The sequence below is a fragment of the Eumetopias jubatus genome, unplaced genomic scaffold (assembly GCF_037043125.1).
Source record: "Eumetopias jubatus isolate StellerSeaLion01/CBP00866 unplaced genomic scaffold, mEumJub1_p1.0 scaffold_2, whole genome shotgun sequence".
Classification (NCBI taxonomy): domain Eukaryota; kingdom Metazoa; phylum Chordata; class Mammalia; order Carnivora; family Otariidae; genus Eumetopias; species Eumetopias jubatus.
Window position 1 is genome coordinate 46,010,316 of NW_028274808.1, and position 14,166 is coordinate 46,024,481.

General features: G+C 37.7%; 1 protein-coding gene across 1 annotated transcript in view; it reads left to right on the forward strand.

The window, feature by feature from the left end:
- ADAM28 (ADAM metallopeptidase domain 28) overlaps positions 1–14,166 on the forward strand; it is a 123,196-nt gene that overhangs the window by 39,988 nt on the left and 69,042 nt on the right. Inside the window, exon 10 of the mRNA XM_088021319.1 lies at positions 1,064–1,148. Coding sequence (XP_087877445.1) covers positions 1,064–1,148 — 85 coding nt within the window. The remainder of the gene's footprint in view (positions 1–1,063; positions 1,149–14,166) is intronic.

A 14,166-nucleotide genomic window follows, 5' to 3' on the forward strand; every position in this document is an offset into this window, starting at 1 on the left:
TGGCATAACCAGGTAAGAACCTTGTGGTACAGCTATACCCCACCCACTGAAAACAGGAACCAAAATAGCTAACTCCATAATGGGAGAAGATTTTATTTATTATAAATAAGCTCGTAGTGAATATTAAACCCACACAAATGCAGACTTAAGTAATTTTATAATGTAATTTTTAAAGAGGATATAAATGCCATGAATCTTTAAAATATGTATAATGCAAAATACCATTTCAAAATAACAGATATCTGAACTTTCCAAAGGAAATGTAAAGTGGGAACAAGTTCTCTAATTTTCCTTATTTTGCATGGCAAAATTAATACTCTCCATTTTTGAGGATGATAACTGGGAAAATATAAGTTCGACTATTTATGTAAATACATCTACTAAAGGAATTTTTAAAATAATGCATTCTTTGCAAATTACTAAAGACAAACCAGGGCTAGGATCTTGAACAAATAGCAGAATAATAACAAAGGCAGCACATGAAATCCCACTACAAACTGAAAGAAAAACAAAATGAACAAAACTAAAATAAAATTATGAAAGACCAAACCAATTGTCTATGCAAATAAATGCAAGTGGTTCTGATTCCTTTTCAGTAACAAATATTTCAATAGCATAAGTGCTTCAGTAACACAAATATGTTCAGAATGGGCCCAAATTCCAAATCCCACTATAGCTAAAACAGTGCTAAAAGAGAACAAAGGTAAATGGATATAAAAATATATGAGAGAAAAATATAAATTAAAACAAAGCATGTGTGATAATACTAATATACAAATAAGATATGTATATATACATATATTATAATAAATAAATAATAAAATATATTTAATATTTTATATATATAATATTCAAAAGGTGATTATGTCCAGGTGCTTATATTTAGGTGCTATGACAACCATTGTATATAAAAAAAAGCCTAATTCAATTTCAAAAACTGAAGGAAATATTTAAGTTATTCACAATGTGAGTTTCTCTATTAACCGTTTAGAGTTCTGGATTGTCTATAGGACATATAGTTGAGAGTCATAAATTGTTATATCATTTTTTTTCTTTCTTGCAGAGCAACAAAACTTTCTGGAACAACCGTGGGCCTTGCTTTCATGTCTACAATGTGCTCTCCTTATCATTCTGTTGGCATAGTTCAGGTTTGTTTGAAGATAAATAGTTGGTTCTACAATTCAAGTGTGTCAAATGCTCTTTTTTCTGAATCATGTAGTTTTTTGTTGTTGTTATTGTTGTTGATATGGTAAATAACATGGATTGAATTTCAAACCTTGAAACAGTCTTGCATATCCAGTATAAACCCAGCATGGTCATAATGCATTATCTTTCTTATATCTTGCTGGATTCAACAAGCTAACATATCTTGAGGATTTCTATATTCTATATAATCATGAGGGATATTAGTCTGTAGTTGTCTTTTCCTGTTACCTGTTTTTCAAGTTTTGTTATTAGGGTAAATCTGGTCACATAAAATGATATATTCCCAACTCTTCCATTTTCTGGAATGTCTTAGCAGAATTGGCATTACTACTTCCTAAAATATTTGGTACAATTCATCAGTAAAACCATATGGGTCTGGCATTGTCCTTATGGAAAGGTTTTTAACTACAAATACAATTTCTTCCATAGATACAGGACTATTCAGGTTATTTATCTTTTCTTGAATAACCTTGGCCATTTGGATCTTTAAGGAAAGTGTCCATTTCATTTAAGTTGGCATAAATTTGTTGATGATATTCTTATAATATCCTTTTTTTTATATCTGTAGTGATGTCCTCTCTCATTCATGATATTAGTAATTTATGTCTTTTTCTCATGGTCAGTCTCACTAAGAGTTTATTAATTTTATTCATTTCTAAGAAACTGCTTTTGTTTTATTGATGCTCTGTGGTTTTCCTTCTTTCAGTTTCATTGATTTCTGCTCTTCTCTTGATTATTGAATTTCTTTTGCTTTCTCTGCACTTAATTTGTTCTTTTTTTTTTCCTATTACTTAAGGGAGAATTTTAGATCATTCATTTGAGACTTCTTCTTTTCAAATGTAAACATTTAAAGCATAAATTTCCTGCCATGCACTGCTTTAGCTGAACCCATCATATTTAGATATGTGTGTTTTCATTCAGTTAAAAATATTTTCTAATTTCTTTTTTGATCTCCTTTTTGATTCATGTATTATTTAGGAGTGTACTGTAATAATTTCCATTATGGTTTTTTTTTAGTTTCATGTTGTTATGATCTGCTTATTCATTTGCTAGGGCTGCCATAACAAAATACCCCAGAGTGCATGGCTTAAACAACAGAAATGTATTTTCTCAGAGTTTTGGAGGTTAAAAATCCAAGATCCAGGTGTTGGTAGGTTTGGTTTCTCCTGAGGTCTCCCCCGTTGGCTTGCAGATGGCCACCTTCTTGCTGTGTCCTCACATGGCTTTTCCTCTGTGCACACATCCCTTCCTCTTTAGCCCTGTTGTATTAGGGCCCCAGGATCATAGTCTCATTTAACTTTAATTATCTCCTCAGAAGCCCTATCTCCAAATACAGTCACATTGGTGGTTAAGGCTTCAACATATGAATTGGAATGTGTGTGTGGGTGGGCACAATTCAGTCCATAATAGTCTAGGAACATAATTAGTAGAATTTCGATATTTTAAAACTTTTTGAGGTTTGTTCTTGGTCAGTACCGCATATGCACTTGAAAAAGAATACCTTCTGCTGTTATTGGATGGAACATTCTGTAATTGTCAGTCATGTCAAGTTAACTTATAGTGTTGTTCAGTTCTTTTGAATCATTGATGTAGAGAGAGTAGTTAAGTATCCAAGTATAATTGTAGATTTGTCTGTCCTTTCAAATCTATAAATTTTCACTTCATGTATTTTGAAGCTCTGTTGTTAAACAAATACACAAATAGAGTTGTCATGTCTTTTTAGAGAATTAATCCATTTATTATTTCATGTTCCTCTTTTTTCCTGAAATATTCCTGTTATGAAGTCTACCTTGTCTGTTATCATTATAGTTACTCTGACATTTTGTGACTAAAGTTTGCTTGATACAACCTTTTCCTGACTTGTATTTTTAGCATATATTTTTCTCTGCATTTAAAGGTTTCTTGTAGACAGTATATACTTGGCTTTTACTTTTTATCTAATCTGACAATCTCTGTCTTTTATTTGGTGTATTTAAATCATTTATATTAATATAATTTTTGATATTGTTGAACTAAAATCTTACATTTTGCTAGATCTTTGCTATTCCTTCTATTCTATATTTTTCTACCCTCTTTAGGATTGAGGATTTTTGAAAATAATTTCATTTATTTTCATTATTAGCTTTTCATTTTTATCTCTCTTTATTTTTAATGGTTGTCTTTGTTTATTATATACCTCCGCTTGTCTGTTTTTACCTTGAAATACTCTTGTCCTCAGTGTGCCTGGGTGGTGCTGTCAGTTAAGCATCAGACACCTGGTTTCACCTCAGGCCGTGATCTAAGGGTTGTGAGATCGATCTCCACGTTGGGCTCCATGCTCAGCATGGAGTCTGCTTAAGACTCTCTCCCTCTGCCCCTCCTCCCTGCACACTCTCTCTCTCTAAAAAAATAAATAAAATCTTAAAAAAAAGAAGAAATATTCTTCAGCTGCTTCACAGGTAGTATAAGGATATTATAGGAGTATACCTCTAATTACTCCCTTCCATTTTTTGTGCTATTGTTATCATATGCTTAACTTTACATACATTAAAAATACACAACATATTGTTACTAATTTTTCTTAGTCTTTCTCAGTGCAATTTAAAATAAGAAAAAAATAATATTATGCTTACCTTATCTTTACCTACACTCACCTTTATCACATTCCCAACACTCTCCATTACTTTTCTTTAACACTCTCTGTTTCTTTTTTTTACCTTTTTTATTTTTTTAATTTTATTTTATTATGTTATGTTAATCACCATACATTACATCATTAGTTTTTGATGACTGTTCCATGATTCATTGTTTGCATATAACCCCAGTGCTCCATTTAATACATGCTCTGTTTAATACCCATCACCAGGCTAACACATTGCCCCACCTCTCTCCCCTTTAGAATCCTCAGTTTGTTTCTCAGAGTCCATAGTCTCTCATGCTACATCTCCCCATCAGGTTTCCCCCCTGTCATTTTTCCCTTCCTACTGTCTTTTTTTTTTTTAACATATAATGTATTATTGGTTTCAGAGGCACAGGTATGTGATTCATCAGTCTTACACAATTCACAGTGCTAACCATAGCACATACCCTCCCCAATGTCTATCACTCAGCCACCCCATCCCTCCCAACACAACCACTCCAGCAACCCTAAGTTTTTTTCCTGAGATTAAGAATTCCTCATATCAGTGAGGTCATATGATACATGTCTTTCTCTGATTGACTTACTTCGCTTAGCATAGTACCCTCTAGTTCCATCTATGTTGTTGCAAATGGCAAGATTTCCAGGTTTTTTTTCTAAAGGCTGCATAATATTCCATTGTATATATACCACATCTTATTTATCCATTCATCTGTTGATGGACATCGTGGCTCTTTCCATAGTTTGGCTGTTGTGGACATTGCTGCTATAAACATCGGGGTACACATACCCCTTTGGATCCCTACATTTGTATCTTTGGGGTAAATACCCAGTAGTGCAATGGCTAAGTTGTATGGTAGCTCTACTTTCAACTTTTTGAGGAACCTCCATACTGCTTTCCAGAGTGGCTGTACCAGCTTGCATTCCCACCAACAGTGTAGGAGAGTTCCCCTTTCTCCACATCCTTGCCAACATTTGTCATTTCCTGGCTTGTTAATTTTAGCCATTCTGACTGCTGTGAGGTGGCATCTCATTGATGTTTTGATTTGGATTTCCCTGATGCAGAGGGATGTTGAGCACTTTTTCATGTGTCTGATGTCCATTTGGATGTCTTCTTTGGAAAAATGTCTATTCATGTCATCTGCCCATTTCTTGATTGGATTATTTGTTCTTTGGGGGTTGAGTTTGATAAGTTCTTTATAGATTTTGGATACTAGCCCTTTAAGTGATATGTCACTTGCAAATATCTCCTCCCATTCTATCGGTTGTCTTTTGGTTTTGTTGACTGTTTTCTTTGCTGTGCAAAAGCTTTTTATCTTGATGAAGTCCCAATAGTTAATTTTTGCCATTGCTTCCCTTGCCTTTGGTAATGTTTCTAGGAAGAAGTTGCTGCAGCTGAAGTCGAAGAGGTTGCTGCCTTGGTTCTCCTTTAGGATTTTGATGGACTCCTGTCTCACATCTAGGTCTTTCAACCATTTTGAGTCTATTTTTGTGTGTGGTGTAAGGAAATGGTCCAGTTTCATTCTTCTGCATGTGGCTGTCCAATTTTCCCAACACCATTTGTTGAAGAGACTGTCTTTTTGCCATTGGACATTCTTCCCTGCTTTGTCGAACATGAGTTGACCATAGAGTTGAGGGTCCATTTCTGGGCTCTCTCTTCTGTTCCATTGATCTATGTGTCTGTTTTTGTGCAGGTACCATACTGACTTGATGATGACAGCTTTGTAATAGTGCTTCAAGTCCGGAAATGTGATGCCACTGGCCTTGCTTTTCTTTTTCAACATTCTTCTGGCTATGTGGGGTCTTTTCTGGTTCCATACAAATTTTAGGATTATTTGTTCCATTTCTTTGAAAAAAGTGGATGGTATTTCGATAGGGATTGCTTTGAATGTGTAGATTGCTCTAGGTAGCACGACATCTTCACAATATTTCTTCTTCCAATCCATGAGCATGGAACGTTTTTACATTTCTTTGTGTCTTCCTCAATTTCTTTCATGAGTATTCTATAGTTTTCTGAGTACAGATTCTTTGCCTCTTTGGTTAGATTTATTCCTAGGTATCTTATGGTTTTGGGTGCAGTTGTAAATGGGATCTACTCCTTAATTTCTTTCTTCTGTCTCGTTGTGGGTATATAGGAATGCCACTGATTTCTGTGCATTGATTTTATATCCTGCCACTTGACTGAATTCCTCTGTGAGTTCTAGCAGTTTTGGGGTGGAGCCTTTTGGGTTTTCCACATAAAGTATCATATCATCTGCAAACAGTGAGAGTTTCACTTCTTTGCTGATTTGGATGCCTTTTATTTCTCTTTGTTGTCTGATTGCTATGGCTAGGACTTCTAATACTATGTTGAATAGCAGTGGTGATAGTGGACATCCCTGCCTCATTCCTGACCTTAGAGGAAAAGCTCTCAGTTTTTTCCCCATTGAGAATGATATTTGCTGTGAGTTTTTCAGAGATGGCTTTTATGATATTGAGGTATGTACCTTCTATCCCCATACTCTGAAGAGTTTTGATCAAGAACGGATGCTGTATTTTGTCAGATGCTTTTTCTGCATCTATTGAGAGGATCATATGGTTCTTGTTCTTTCTTTTATTAATGTATTGTCTCACATTGATTGATTTGCAGATGTTGAACTAAACTTGCAGCCCAGGGGTAAATCCCACTTGGTCGTGGTGAATAGTCCTTTTATTCTACTGTTGGATCCTATTGGCTACTATTTTGGTGAGAATTTTTGCATCCATTTTCATCAGGGATAATTGTCTGTAAATCTCCTTTTTGATGAGGTTTTTATCTGATTTTGAGATCAAGGTAATGCTGGCCTCACAAAATGAGTTTGGAAGTTTTCCTTCCATTTCTATTTTTTGGAACAGTTTCAGAAGAATACATATTAATTCTTCTTTAAAAGTTTGGTAGAAATCACCTGGGAAGCCATGTGGCCCTGGGCTCTTGTTTGTTGGGAGATTTTTGATGACTGCTTCAATTTGCTTAGTGGTTGTAGGTCTGTTCAGGTTTTCTATTTCTTCCTGGTTCCGTTTTGGTAGTTGATACATCTCTAGGAATGCATCCATTTCTTCCAGATTATCTAATTTGCTGGCATATAGTTGCTCATAATATGTTCTTATAATTGTTTGTGTTTCTTTGGTGTTGGTTGTGATCTCTCCTCTTTCATTTATGATTTTATGTATTTAGGGCCTTTCTCCTTTCTTTTTGATAAGTCTGGCCAGGGGTTTATCAATCTTACTATTCTTTCAAAGAACCAGCTCCTAGTTTTATTGATCTGTTCCTCAGTTCTTTTGGTTTCTATTTCATTGATTTCTGCTCTGATCTTTATTATATCTCTTCTCCTGCTGGGTTTAGGCTTTATTTGCTGTTCTCCAGCTCCCTTAGGTCTAGGGTTAGGTTGTGTATTTGAGACCTTTCTTGTTTCTTGAGAAAGGTTTGTATTGCTATATACTTTCCTCTTAGGACTGCCTTTGCTGCATCCCAAAGATTTTGAACAGTTGTGTTTTCATTTTCATTGGTTTCCATGAATTTTTTTTTTAAAGATTTATTTATTTATTCGACAGAGAGAGACAGTGAGAGAGGGAACACAAGCAGGGGGAGTGGGAGAGGGAGAAGCAGGCTTCCCACTGAGTAGGGAGCCTGATGCGGGGCTTGATCCCAGGACCCTAGGATAACGACCTGAGCCGAAGGCAGACACTTAATGACTGAGCCACCCTGGCGCCCCTCCATGAATTTTTTAAATTCTTCTTTAATTTCCTGGTTGACCCATTCATTCTTTAGTAGGATGCTCTTTAGCCTCCATGTATTTGAATTCTTTCCAACTTTCCTCTTGTGATTGAGTTCTAGTTTCAAAGAATTGTGATCCAAAAATATTCAGGGAATGATCCCAGTCTTTTGGTACTGGTTGAGACCTGATCTGTGACCTGGGATGTGATCTATTCTGGAGAATGTTCCATGGGCACTAGAGAAGAATGTGCATTCTGTTGCTTTGGGATGGAATGTTCTGAATATGTCTGTGAAGTCCATTTGGTCCAGTGTGTCATTTAAAGTCTTTATTTCCTTGTTGATCTTCTGCTTACAGGACCTGTCCATTTCAGTGAGGGGGGTGTTAAAGTCCCCTACTATTATTGTATTGCTGTCGATGGTTTCTTTGCTTTTGTTATTAATTGCCTTATATAATTGGCTGCTCCCACATTAGGGGCATAGATATTTACAATTGTTAGATCTTCTTGTTGGATAGACCCTTTTAGTAGGATATAGTGTCCTTCCTCATCTCTTATTATAGTCTTTCTTTTAAAATCTAATTTGTCTGATATAAGGATTGCCACCCCAGCTTTCTTTTGGTGTCCATTAGCATGATAAATGGTTTTTCAACCCCTCACTTTCAATGTGGAAGTGTCTTTGGTTCTAAAATGAGTCTCTTGCAGACAGCATATCAATGGGTCTTATTTTTTTATCCATCCTGATAGCCTGTGTCTTTTGATTGGGGCATTGAGCCCATTTACATTCAGGGTAACTATTGAAAGGTATGAATTTAGTGCCACTGTATTGCCTGTAAGATGACTGTTACTGTATATTGTCTGTATTCCTTTCTGGGTCTATGCTGCTTTTAGGCTGTGTCTTTTCTTAGAGGACCCCTTTCAATATTTCTTGGCGCGCTGGTTTCGTGTTTGCAAATTCCTTTAGTTTTTGTTTGTCCTGGAAGCTTTTTATCTCTCCTTCTATTTTCAATGACAGCCTAGCTGGATATAGTATTCTTGGCTGCATATTTTTCTCGTTTAGTGCTCTGAAGGTATCATGCCAGTCCTTTCTGACATGCCAGGTCTCTGTGGATAGGTCTGTTGCCAATCTAATGTTTCTACCATTGTAGGTTACATATCTCTTCTCCCGAGCTGCTTTCAGGATTTTCTCTTTGTCTCTGAGACTCGTAAGTTTTACTATTAGATGTCGGGGTGTTGACCTATTATTATTGATTTTGAGAGGGGTTCTCTGTGCCTCCTGGATTTTGATGCCTGTTTCCTTCCTCACATTAGGGAAGTTCTCTGCTATAATTTGCTCCAATATACCTTCTGCTCCTCTCTCTCTTTCTTCTTCTTCTTCTGGGGTCCTAATTACTCTAATATTGTTTCATCTTATGGTATCACTTATCTCTCGAATTCTGCCCTCATGATCCAGTAGTTGTTTATCTCTTTTTCTCTCAGCTTCTTGATTTTCCATCGTTTGGTCTTCTATTTCACTAATTCTCTCCTCTGTCTCATTTATGCTAGTAGTTAGAGCCTCCATTTTTGATTGCACGTCATTAATAGCCTTTTTGATTTCGACTTGGTTAGATTTTAGTCTTTTATTTCTCCAGAAAGGGTTTCTCTAGTATCTTCCATGCTTTTTTCAAGCCCAGCTAGTATCTCTATAATCGTCATTCTGAACTCTCATTCCAACATCTTACTAATGTCCATATTGATTAGGTCCCTGGCAGTCGGTACTGCCTCTTTTTTTTTTTTTTTTGAGGTGATTTTTTTCCGTCTTGTCATTTTGTCCAGAGGAGAATAGATGAATGAGACAACAAAATGTTAACAGGGTAACAATGATCCCAGAAAAATATACACTAAGCAAATCGGAAGAGCCCTGAACCCGGGGGAAAAGAAAGGGAAAGAAAGAAAAAAAAAGAAAAAGATAAAGATAAAAAAAAAGAATGTGATCAAATATGATCAGGCTGGTGAATAGAGCAGTGCAACACACTAGATTTTGGCCGTATTTTGGTCTGTTAGAAGGAAGTGCCTCCCAAAATTTTAAAGACAGAAAAACTTATATATGTGCAAATAAGGGTAAATATGATGAAGGGATGGAATATGACTGTGATGAAAATTATAAAAGATTTTATAAAAGGAATTGATAGATAAGAAGTTGGTTGAAAAAAGAAAGAAGAGAAATTAAAAAAAAACGAAATAAAAGGGAGAGAATGTGATCAAGGAAGAGACTAGAACAAAGCCATACACTAGAGATTTATGGTATATTTCGGTCTGTTAGAAGCAACTGTATCCCAAAATTTTAAAGAGGGAACAACTTATATATAAACCAAAAATGAGGTTACCTACTATGAAGGGATAGAATAAGACTCTAAAAATGAAAAATAAAAAAGATTTTTAAAAAGGGATTGATAAGATGTTGGTTTAAAAAGGGAAAAAGAAATATTCAATAAAAAAAAGAAATTAAAAAAATTAACTTGAAAGACTAAAGAATCATGGTAAAAAAAAAAAATCATAAATTCTATGTGCAGTATTCCCCTAGTGCTGGAGTTCTGCCATTCTCATTGACTGGTAAACTTGGTCTTGGCTGGCTGTTCTTGCTGATCTTGCCTGTTGCTGTGGTTCCCAAATATCTTTGCTGGAGGTTGAATTGCCCTGCCCTTGCAGGTCTGGGCTAAGTAATCTGCTTGGGTTTGCTCTTGGGAGCTTTTGTTCCCTGCAAGCATCTGTACGGCTTTGGAGGATGAGAGTGAAAATGGCAGCCTCCCAATCTCTGCCCAGGAGGAGCTGAGAACTTGGGGCCCCACTCCTCAGTGAGCCCCCAGAGAAAAGCAGTCAATCTCTCCCATCTCCCCGGTCTCCGGCTGCACTCCATGCTCACCTGGCCTGTGACCATGCGTTTCTATCTCTGGGGCACGACCCCGTGTGGAGTCTCCAAACCCAGAAGATCCTTGCAGTGTGCTCCCGCGCCGCTCCTCCCAGGGGAGGAAGGGGAGTCTCCCCAGATCTGCCATTTGTTGGGTCCCTGCAGGAAGAGCAGTGGCCCGACTGTGCCGCAGATCACAGTTTATGGCAACCCCGAGCTGCAAGGCTGTGCCTTGGCTCTGTCTCCACAGCTGGTTTCCCCGCTCTGATACCTGAAAACCCTGCTGCACTCAGGCACCCCCAGTCTTTTTGTGACTCTGAGGGTCCTCAGACCACACTGTCCCGCGAGGGTTCCACTCCCTGCTTAGCCACTGGAGGGACGTCCCTCAGTGGAGCCAACTTCTAAAAGTTCTGATTTTGTGCTCCGCTGCTCTATCACTTGCCAGCAGCGGCTGTTTGAGGCTCCCTCCCCCACCGTCTATCCTCCCAAATATTGCCTCGGATTCACTTCTCCGCACATCCTACCTTCCAGAAAGTGGTCGCTTTTCTGTTCAGAGAGTTGTTGCTATTCTTTTCTTCAATCTCCTGTTGAGTTCGTAGGTGTTCAGAATGGTATGATCCCTATCTAGCTGAATTCCTGGGACCAGAGGAAAGTTAGGTCTCCTACTCCTCTGCCATCTTACTCCTTCTCAACACCCTCCATTTCTTTATATAGCTACAAGTTTCTACCTGGTATATATATTTTTTTTCTTCCAGAAAATTTGTAAAAAATATTTCCTGTAATACAGGTCTGCTGTCAATTAATTCTTTTAGTTGCTTCAGATAACTCTATCTCTCTTTTATTTTTGCATGTATTTTCACTGGTTTGTAATTCTGAGTTAATAATGTTTTACTTTCAGCACTTCTAATGATTTCACTTCACTGCTGGATTGCAGAGTTCCTGATGAGAAGAAGTCTGCTATAAACTTTATCTTTGTTGCTCTAAAATGTGTCTTTTTTTTTTTCTACTTCAAGATTTCCCCTTTCTTTTTAATTTTCTTCAGTTTGATTATAATTATGGTATAACTAAATGGGTTTTTTGGGAGAAATGGTTAATTTATCCCACTTAGTGTTCTTTGAACTTGGCCCGGGGCTTGTATCCGTAAAGAATTTTGGAAAATTCTGGGCCATTACTTCTTCAAGTATTTCTTCTATTTCATTCCGTCCCTTTTTTCTTCTAGGGATACCAATTACATGTATCTGTGACCATTTTATATTGCCCCTCAAAAGTTGTATGCTCTGTTCTGTTGTTTGTTTGTTTTCTTTTTTATTCTTTTTGCACTTTGTGTTTCCATTTGAGTAACTTTTGTTGAACTATTAAGACGAGTGATTATTTCCTCAGCTATTCCAAATCTATTGTTAAGCCTGTTGAAGACATCATTCATCTCTGTTACTGTCTTTTTCATTTCTAGCATTTCCATTTGAGTCTTTCTTATGGTGTCCAGCTCTGCTGAAATTTCTCATCCAAACTTGTGTGCTATTCATCTTTTCCACTGGAGCTTTTAACCTATTAATCATAGTTATTTTAAAGTATCGTCTTATAGTTCTAACATCTGTGTCAGATATGAATCTGGATCTGTTGATTGGCAGGGTATTGCTTTTCTTTCTTTTTTTCTTTTTTGTTTTCTTGGATGACCTATTATTTTTTCTTGAAAGTCAGACATCCTGTGAAAGACATTAGTCCAAGGTGTGTGTGTGTCTGTGTGTGTGTGTGTTGTGTGTGTGTGTGTGTGTGTGTGTGTGTGTATTTTGGCCTAGAAGTGATCAATTCTTTCCTTCTGCTAGGCCTCTTGCATGAGGATTTGAATCAATCTAGAAGTAATTGAGTTGGGTTTGGGATTTTGTTGTTGTTACTATGACTACTCTCAGTACATCACAGGCTTTAAATTCCTCTCCCATTATTTTGTGTTTAGGGTGAAGTCTCGTTTTCTAGATGGTTTTCCTTAGTGTGTGCTTCACGCTCATCTTTAGGTCTTTACTGGATTCCCCAGTTTCTTTATGCTGTTGGCTCTCCCCTCTCAGTAGGTTGTTGTTACTTGTTACTGGATGATCATTAGACTTCTGGTGGGAGGAAGGCATTCTCTTTGTTCTTATTAAGTCTCAGTCTGGTGTCCCTTAGTGTCTGGGGTAGGTCCTTATAGTGATCTTCCTCCACTGCCAAGTGGTACAGACCTCTAATGACAGAGCCCAGCATGTATTCCTGCCCTTCCTTCCCCCCGCTTCCAGGGGTAGAGGTTTGTGTGTGTGTGTGTTTCCCTTCCCATTCCTGTTTTAGAGTTGCTTTGAGACTTCACCAGTGCTCTAGATGACAGGATTTATTGCCCTTTCTCTCAGAAGCTTAAGCCCTTTAGCTAGGTTTAGGGCTAGGACTAGAGTAAGGCAAGGGAGACACTCATTCTACCCTGAGTCTGGTCATGTTTGTTCCATAGCAGAGATAGAGGAGAATGATCCTGGGAGGGTTTTATGACTTTTCAGCTGCTGTTCCCCTCCTCCAGGCCCATTCTATGGGGGAAGCTTTCTTAGAGCTTTCACTTGGTGAGGTCCATGTGGGGAAAAATCAGTAGGTAGGTGGGAATTCCCCTATTTCCGAAGCGCCCACATTTTGTATATTCACTTTTATTTAAATAATTTTTTATTGTTATGTTAATCACCATACATTACATCATTAGTTTTTGATGTAGTGTTCCATGATTCATTGTTTGTGCATAACACCCAGTGCTCCACGCAGAATGGGCCCTCTTTAATACCCATCACCAGGCTAACCCATCCCCCCACCCCCCTCCCCTCTAGAACCCTCAGTTTGTTTTTCAGAGTCCATCGTCTCTAATGGTTCGTCTCCCCCTCCAACATACTCCCCTTCACTCTTCCCCTATCTTCTTCTTTTTTTTTTCTTAACGTATATTGCATTATTTGTTGCAGAAGTACAGATCCGTGATTCATCAGTCTTGTACAATTCACAGTGCTCACCATAGCACATACACTCCCCAATGTCTATCACCCAGCCACCCCATCACTCCCACCCCCCACCACTCCAGCAACCCTCAGTTTGTTTCCTGAGATTAAGAATTCCTCATATCAGTGAGGTCATATGATACATGTCTTTCTCTGATTGACTTATTTCGCTCAGCATAACACCCTCCAGTTCCATCCACGTCGTTGCAAATGGCAAGATCTCCTTCCTTTTGATGGCTGCATAATATTCCATTGTGTATATATACCACTTCTTCTTTATCCATTCATCTGTCCATGGACATCTTGACTCTTTCCACAGTTTGGCTATTGTGGACATTGTTGCTATAAACATTGGGGTGCACGTACTCCTTCGGATCCCTACATTTGTATCTTTGTGGTAAATACCCAGTAGTGCAATTGCTGGATCGTATGGTAGCTCTATTTTCAACTGTTTGAGAAACCTCCATACTGTTTTCCAGAGTGGTTGCACCAGCTTGCATTCCCACCAACAGTGTAGGAGGGTTCCCCTTTCTCCGCATCCCCACCAACATCTGTCATTTCCTGACTTGTTAATTTTAGCCATTCTGACGGGTGTGAGGTGGTATCTCATTGAGGTTTTGATTTGGATTTCCCTGATGCCGAGCGATGTTGAGCACTTTTTCATCTGTCTGTTGGCCATTTGGATGTCTTCTTTGGAAAAATGTCTGTTCATGTCTTCTGCCCGTTTCTTGATTGGA